Here is an 8,802-nt window from a genome sequence, read left to right on the forward strand (position 1 = left end):
GCCGTCTTGGGCTCCACGATGACCTCAATCCTGCCGTCTTGCTAGTCTTGGTCTTGTTGCACCGATATGGAAACCTTTGCTTGATGCCTCGGTACTCCGTGCCTGCGCTTGCCCCCTTAGCACCAAAGGGGAAATGAGGACACTGCGCGGGCTGGCGCCTGCCTGGCCTTGGTCGTCATGGCTTGCATCACGGGAACCTCGCGGGGTACCCCTTGCCTTGATCTCTCCGCCTCCCTCGCAAGCCTGCCTGGTGAGGCCGCTCCTGAGGAGGCTTTGTGTCGTCCGCCCCGCGAGGCTTGGCCCCTCGCGAGGGTCTTGAGTGTTGGCTGGCGAAGACAAGCCGTACTGGTCCACTGGTGGAGCCATGCCGCAGGCCGTAGGCAGGCAAGTCTGAGGACCCCCGTTCCCAGAACACCGACATCTGTGCACACCAAAAAAATAGAGAGAGGATAGTTGAGGCACATATATTAAAACTTTTAGTTGAAAAGAAATAATTCAAAGAAGTGGGCGCACACAAAAAAAAAGCAAAAACCAAAAAAATGAAGAAGGTAACTCACATTTGAGTCGTATGAGTTGGGGAGCCTTGCTGCCATGAACTTTGTGACATGATCCATACTACCGAATAAGCTTTCATCAGCAAAGCGAGCAAACTCGGTCTTGAGCTGTAGTTTTAAGTGTTAGAAAAATGCAAACAAAAAAAGTTAAAAAGAAAAAACTGGAGTGTTCACAACTTTTTCTATTTCTATAACTTCATGGAAAAAACTTTATATTTCACATCTGTTTGTGAGTTGCCAAGCATTAAATGTGTGGTTGCCTATGGTATATGTCTGTATTGCCTTTGATTGGTTTAACAACTTAAAAATCTGTAGTTGCCTGAAGTATGTGTCTGTATTGCCTATAATTGGAACATAAACACATGTTTTTCCTAAAAGAATAACACACATGTACCGAGTTAGTCAGGAACAAAAATGTGATTGCCTACGTATGGACAGTGTGTTGCCTAGCAGTTACTGGGCAAGTTGCATGACATCTATATGACCTCAAAACAAATGGCGGTTGAACATATGAAGAAAAACTAAAGTGACTGACTGATCATGTGCTTCACGAAAATAAGAGGAAACTTACCCACAACTTGCCAAACTCCCCCCGGCCATTTTTGTCCTTCTTAATGACCTTGGAAATAAGATCAGAATTCCAAACCGACACTCTTGGAACCGTGCTTGCGATGGGTTCGTCCACATCCAATGAGTCCAGATATAGGAGCTGCACGAGGCAAAAAACAAAAAAGAAAAAGAAAAATGAGTCCAATAAACAACGAGAGCAACTAGATGAGAAACTATGAAAAAGGGACAAAGAGCAAGTTAGACGTACAACTAAATGCATGACGCAACAACAGACTGCATTTTTATCACCTGCTCCCATGAATGCCAATTTAATTTGATCAACTACAAATTGGCACACATTGGTCTCCGTTATCGCATCCACATGCATCACAACAGGAAAACACCATGGGGATATGTTCAAACTTGTGGTAGGAGCAAGGAAACAGGAGAAGGCGACCGCCAACCAAGCACGTAGGAAATTGTTATCTGCTACCCCAGCCATATCCTTAATCATTTTGCACCAAGCTGTTAGTGTTGGTGAGCCTTTGGTGTTAATATTGAAGATTGTGTTCATTTGGGATGTGTAATCTGCTCTCTTCTCATAGCAAACCTTCCTCCCCTTGTTTGGCAGACCCCAAATCCTGTGAACACTTGTTGCATCTACTGGAATCTTGCCCCTCTCTGGGTTGACCAGTTGGGAAATTTCAGGGTCGTAATGCTTCATAACCCACTGACTTAAGTCTCCTGGCATGCTACATGTTGCAATCTGTAACAGACCTCCCAAACTCTATTCGAATTACCGCATCCTTCTGAAATTGCACTAAATCTTTGTTTACTTTGAACAACCTTGCTGGTGATGCCCTGTTCCCGCGACCCTACAAGCAAGAAAAAATGGGCTAAGTTAAACTCTGTGTGACAGAAATTAGCAAGTATCAAAATTGTTTTCCATGATGATGCGATGTTTGTCCTATACAGAATATCATCATTTGTTCTTATAACTTCAACATGCTCAATACTGCTAGTGGCCTTGCTTACGCACGATTTAACAACCAAAAACCATACCTAGAATTACTAAAAATAACGCATTCATCACGCAACTTCTAAAAAGAGTGCACAAAATCAATACAGCCTTGAAAAAAATGGAACCTGAAAACTACGATTCATGATGCATGGATACCTCATTTCCGCATGTTTTTCAGCATTTTGGCTTTGATTCATCCTCCTGAGTGACATTCGTGCCTTCTGAATCATCATCTTGTGCACTTGCATTGCTATCTATGTCTGACGGGCGATTCCCACGACAAATTATTCCTTTAGTGCGCCTACGCTTGTAGCCAATCATAGTTGGATCCTGTTGCTGTAATGAGTGTGCCTGCATTGGGGAAAAAATGTGTTCATCTGTTTCGCATTGAAAAAAGTCACGAAACTCGAACATGGCAAACAGCACAGACGCTCCACCGTGCCACGCTCAAAGCTCTTACCTCTGTTCCTCGTACACCCTCTTGGTTTGCTTGTAAATCTTGACCATCACTTTCGTTCCTTGCCTCGGACATTTTCGACACTGCAAACACATAATACAGTATTTTCAGGTAACGAAAAATGGACTTCACTACTTGTAACACTGTAGGTTTCTTACAAAACATGAAAAAAGACATTTCCTAGAACTCGCTGATGAATCATTAAAGCAACACAAACTTGATAAGGAAACTCTATAAATTACACAGCTACTGATTAGGCAACTTTGGTTCAGACTAACGCACAGCTTGTATGCTGATTTCTGGCAAGTTACTGAGAAAAATAACCTCTAGCATCCTAGAAAAAAAATGGTCCAGACAAAAATCTAGAAAAACAAGTCCAACAAATTCTATTTCGAATGCTGCCCCAACAATCTGTAAGTTTCAGCAAATTACACCAACATTGATCAGGCATCTTACAGATTAAGAAAGTCTGGGCATCTTAAAAGCTTTTAATCCTCTTATACATGATGTTCATACTTTTGTAGGTCCAATTGGCAATTTTGCAGTTTAGAAAATTGTGATGGAAAAATACAACAGAATAATGGATGTTCATAAGAGATACATGCAGAAAACAAAGAAACAAAGACACTTGTCAAACGCCATTACAAATTGTTATCATGAGTATAACGGGAAGACACGGTTCAGGAAGCACCATGTGTGGTGCCAAACACAAGGCTAAACAAAAGCAAGTATTCCGTGAAGTGGTCTGTTGTAGTCTGATACTTTAGCATATGGGACCGCTATCGACACTATCAAGTTAATTATTCAATGAAAACTGAACTAAGCAAACTCCTTTGATAAAAGAAATCTGAGCAACTCGAGGAACACACTAGTACTAGTAGATCGGACATCGCTACAACCATTTTGGCAACTCATGTAGCCTCAATCAAGCAACCCATGCACAATGTCGAAGCAACTCGGTGAACAACCCAAGTACAGGTAGATCAGACAGCTCTAAATTTTTTTTAGCAACTTAATCAACGTTGAACAGGCAACTTGTATACAATATCAAAGCAACTCGGTGAACGCCCCCATGACTAGTAGTTCAAAACAGCTCTAATTTCGCCAACTCATATAGCCTCAATCAGGCAACTCCTACACAAAATCAGTCAAAGGTGAAAGCATCATGGTCATGTGCAATGCTCACATACAGAGACAATAACTGACACTACAAATTGACAGGTGAAAGCATCAAGCCATCAAGGTCTTCACCAAAACCCTGCAGTGCAGTCTGAATCTTCAAACAACTCTAATTTCGCCAACTCATATAGCCTCAATCAGGCAACTCCTACAAAAAATCGAAGCAACTCCTCACAAAATCCTAAACAAAGTTCACAAACATCTGCCAAAGCAAATGCCCATCTCAGACCAGACAGCACACCGCCAATCCCTCACGGCATGACCCCATGGTTCCCCACCACGAGGCTCCACGATTCGTCCCTGCCATGAAACGTGAAGCAAAACCACTACGATCTATGGGAGCGTGATTACATCCACCTCCCTCCTCGCATGAAGCCCAACCAAATCCCAACCCTCCGCAACATCGAGGACACGCAGAAAGCAGAGAGAATGGTGGCGATTTGTGCATACCTCAGGATTCCAGAATACTAGGCCACCGGACACGCAGCGCCGTCGGCGACCTTCACCGCGCACCCCTTTTGCCATGGACGCGACGAGATTGAACCCGTTCCACCTTATTCTGCGGGGGCCGCGCGCACCTATGCACACTCGCGTAGCTCTGCCGCTCAAACACCGCCGCCGCGCACGCCCTTCGCTCTCTGGCAGCTGTCGGGGGCTTGGGGGCCGTGGTTGAACTCGCGAAGAACATGGGGAGAGAAATGGCGTCGAGGAGGGAGGGAGAGATGGGAAGAGGATTGGGGGCGGATTGGGGGGATTGGGGCGGTGGCTCTGGGCAGTTTCGAACACGACGCCAACGGACAGGACGTGTGGGTAGTGGTGGGCCCTTCCAGGTGAATACTTGTCGCGGGGAGGCCGAACCGTCCGCCCCGACCAGGGAAAACCTGAGCTCGATCGCGCACGGGCCGACGGGATCGGGCGGTGATAAAAGGTGTGTGCTGGAACGTGACAACCAGTATCCACTTGCTTTTTAGCATTTAGGAATGCTAAATGATGTTTTAGTCGCATAGTCTATTCCCGTATTATGTTCCTGCATTGGCCCTTTCCGACATCGTGGTAAGGAGTAGGTCACTCCTGTATCTGCATTGTTTTATGTTTTTTAGGGCCATTGTATTCTGTTATAGTATGGTTATAATGATTCCTAAAAATGTATTTCTTCCATCCAAAAATACTTGTCATCAAAATAGATAAAAAAGAAAATATTAAGTATCTTCTAAAATGTTATATTCACTTGGACACCGTGGACACCTACTAGGTGATGTCTTCGTTTACTCCGCGCAACTGCTTAATGAATGCGCTGCCAGCCGACACTTCTTCGCCGTGTGACATGGTGATACCTGCCTAGTGTCACCGTCCTGTCCAACTACTCCAAAACACGTAATACACGTATATGATCCACACATCAGCCATTGAAAACCTTCTCCTCAAACGTGTCTTCCAGATAAAACAATATTGACTTGGTACGGCCAAGAAAGAAAAACATATGAATTTCTCGATGCCTGGCTTGCCAGTTGCCACCACTCCAGCCCAGCTCCATCCCTCTTACGCGCATACAGCGAGCATCACTTGCTGTACGTATTTCTCAAAAAGAAAATAAACTCGATTTACCTGTCCAGATTGGATCCGAATCTGTCTCGGCCTCTACGTGATTCACGTGGTCGTAGCAGTGTATCGTGCAGGTTCCGGATCTTGTCAGACCTGTACATGTTTTCTCAGACACTTCTATATGTTACAATTACAAATGTATATAAGCTCGGAGAATATGCCACATTGGATTCTCCTGCCACAAAAAAAAATCTCTCCCAGCTACTTCCCCAAAAGTGTCACTGTCCAGTGGGTCCACCCTCGATTCCCTTTATAGCGCCACGCCTTATCGTTCCCAATCGCTCACTTCCGGATCGAAAGTCGCCGGCCATGAAGCTCTTCTGCCTTCTCCTCGTCTCCTTTTTTGCCGCGGTAAGCTCTACCCCTTCTACTTGTTGGATCTCCATATCATTTCTCACGCCATGTATCGCATCCGTCCGTGCGTGGCTTGGTTAATCAGGCGTACGCGTCGTCGGAGAGAGCGATCGCGGTCGCGGGCGCCGGCGGCCTCTTATCGGATCCGGAGCAACAGTGCGTGTACACGGTGTACGTGCGGACGGGGTCGATCTGGAAGGGCGGGACGGACTCGGCAATCGGCGTGACGCTGCTGGGCTCGGACGGCACGGGCGTCCGGATCGCCGACCTGGAGCAGTGGGGCGGGATGATGGGCGCCGGCCACGACTACTACGAGCGCGGCAATCTCGACATCTTCAGCGGCCGCGGGCCCTGCATGGAGCGCGCGCCGTGCTGGGCGAACGTCACCTCCGACGGCGCCGGCGCGCACCACGGCTGGTACTGCAACTATGTCGAGGTCACGGCCACGGGGCCCCACATGGGCTGCGCGCAGCAGCTCTTCACCGTCGAGCAGTGGCTCGCCACCGACGCCTCCCCCTACCGCCTCTACGCCGCCGTCGACAACTGCGGCGACAAGCAGGCCGCCAAGGGCCAGGAGGTCAGGGCCAGCATCGCTCTGTGAAGTCTATGCACGCGCCGCGGCATAGCGTGAACTGCACCCCGAGCGATATATATATTGTTGTAAAGCATGATACGATTGATCGATGCGCGCGATTAGTTTTGGCCGGCCTCTTGACACGCCGGAAATAAAGCCAGCGTTCGTTGTGTTCTGGAACGATCTGGTTGGAGTCAAATTGAGGAGGAGTTGTTTGTTACCTGTCAATATCAGTTCATTAGCTCTCGGTGTATACGTCTACTTATCATCCGGGTCTATGTTGATCCTGTGTTTTTGTCTACACTACTAGCAAGATGCTCGTGCTACGCTACGGAAGCACAAAGATCAGAGATCAGGTGAAACATTGTTTATAGTGAGGAGTCTATGTTGCTACAAAACGGTAAAAAAGTATGAGACATTGATCAAGTGATGTTATATTGTTGATAGGTATACAACGAGCAAAGTCAAACATAATGTTTCCAAATGATAAACCCTTTCGTCCAGGCTAAACAATGCCCATACAGAAGAGTGCAAACCAATTAGATGAACATGGGTCACTGACATTAATTCAGTAGGGTTTGCCTGAGTTTTTTCTCGCATTTATATGCCAAGACATAGGAGTACATGATGTGTTGTTGCTACATTTGCCAAACAGAAGCGTGTGAAAATTGGCTACATGCATACACTTAATAGGATTTTCAATGGTGCAGAGCAAACCGTGCCAACCTAAAAGTAAACGCTTCTAACCCCTAGCAGAGCAGGGTAATGGCGAAAAGGAAATCCTTCTAGTGCCTAGGATCAAAATAAACCGAGGAATAAGCAAAGGGTTATCATGCCCGATTAATCTACATCTTTGCAAAGGCCTTCACCTACTTTTCCCCAAGGAGATCTAGAACCCAAGGAATCAAGCAACATCCACATATGCGATGAAATACTTTCTTCTCAACACCGAAATGTCATCGATGTTGGGTAGAGGAGGAGAGGATGACGGCGCGCTGAAGAAGGCATATGAGCGGCCCGACATCCTTCATGTATGCACAACATGAGGAACCTCGATGGAAAATCAAGGAATAAGCTTATATTAGATCAAATCCATGGTTTTTGAAGTAAGGTTCCACATGATCAAGGGCTTTTCTTTTGAGAATTTCTAGGCTATTTGTCCAAAGGAGACAAGGATTTCACAACTCAGGCTAGTATATATGAATCAAGGTGATTGGCGTTGACAGCCAAAGTTGGGATATAGGCAGAGATGAATCAGTTATGCTTCGACTGCAACCAAATCCAGGGCCATGATATTTATTTTTGAATAACTTGAATATGAAGGAGAAAAGTACAATCTTGGGCATCAGGAATATTATTATACACATAAAACAAAGTAACGAACTTATTGGTAATAAAAAAGAATCAAGTCTGTAGGAGAATCCAAATCATGATTCAACACATGCAGGAACAAACTTATTGGTATGATAAAAATTGGGGATGAAAATGAGAGTGGCGTTTTGGCACATGGGAGCGGGCGCTCATGCTTTTTTAAATGTGTTTTAAACATATTTTAAAATGTCAAAAAAATCCAAAAAACTTGTCGCGTACTGCTCGATATTGTACATCCTTTTGTCTGGTGTTAAAAAATCTTTTCACAAGACATCATTTTGTCTTTTTACACAAGGTACAAAAAAAGTCGGTTTTCTGCAAAATTTGGCGCGCACACATATAAGGTCAAGATGTATCTGCCAAATTTTTGTTTGAAATTTTTCCACACTTTGAAATATATTTTTCGCGTGCAGGAGCGCGCGCTCACAGGAGCATCAATGGATTTCCGTATCAAAACTGATTTTCTTGGGCACGCGCAAGTGTCGTATCCAACAACTGCTCTATAATAGGGCACTAAAAAGTTAGTTCTCCTCCGCCCACCATATTCGTCGCCCCAAGCACAGCTCGGAGCTTCTACCACCGACCACCCTCGTCCGACCGTGCGCTCTGAGTCCATGACGACGCCGACCACCCTCGTCCGACCGCGCGCTGAGTCCATGACCGACGACCATGTCTATGGTGTGCGCAAGTCCCGACCTTTCCTGCAGCCGAACTGCACACAACACAAACCAAAGAACTACAGTGACTGCTGTCGACCAAAACAACTTGCCATAGTTCAGGTAAACTGAACAAATCGACTTCTGAATATCAATCTTTCGGGCTCAAGATAATCTGAACTTGCCACGCTAATGTGTATCTGAACAAATTGAGATCTGAATGTCAAGATACAGTACATCTGAATGTCTATCTCAATTTGAAATATGGGCGAGTGCACATGTAGCAGCTAATGTCTAATTGTCTATCTGAATGTGAGTAAATCTGAATGTCTATATTTATGGGCAAGTGCACGCGCAGCACGAGCATGCTGGGCACCGTCCGCGCCATCGTGTATGCTCCCATCTTGACGCCGCAGAACACCAGCCTGCAGCTCTCGCTCCTGCTATCCACCTGCAGCTCACGCGGCCGGGACTTTTGGTCTCCT

The 8,802-nt window shown here is 45.8% G+C and overlaps 1 protein-coding gene across 1 annotated transcript; it reads left to right on the plus strand.

Annotated features, from left to right (window-relative positions):
- Positions 1–5,593: 5,593 nt before the first annotated feature.
- On the plus strand, positions 5,594–6,640 carry LOC119364473 (PLAT domain-containing protein 3-like). Its single transcript, XM_037629952.1, has 2 exons — positions 5,594–5,713; positions 5,802–6,640. The coding sequence occupies exons 1-2, from the start codon at positions 5,672–5,674 to the stop codon at positions 6,315–6,317; spliced, it is 558 nt and encodes a 185-aa protein (XP_037485849.1). The 5' UTR covers positions 5,594–5,671; the 3' UTR covers positions 6,318–6,640.
- The last annotated feature ends 2,162 nt before the right edge of the window (positions 6,641–8,802 follow it).

Source organism: Triticum dicoccoides, chromosome 2B (assembly GCF_002162155.2).
Source record: "Triticum dicoccoides isolate Atlit2015 ecotype Zavitan chromosome 2B, WEW_v2.0, whole genome shotgun sequence".
In the NCBI taxonomy this organism is placed as follows: domain Eukaryota; kingdom Viridiplantae; phylum Streptophyta; class Magnoliopsida; order Poales; family Poaceae; genus Triticum; species Triticum dicoccoides.

Bases quoted from the DNA above. Each gene is read 5' to 3' on its own strand.
- LOC119364473 (XM_037629952.1), top strand. From the start codon at position 5,672: ATGAAGCTCTTCTGCCTTCTCCTCGTCTCCTTTTTTGCCGCG. The intron at 5,714-5,801 runs GTAAGCTCTACC...TTGGTTAATCAG, and splicing joins TCGTCTCCTTTTTTGCCGCG to GCGTACGCGTCGTCGGAGAG.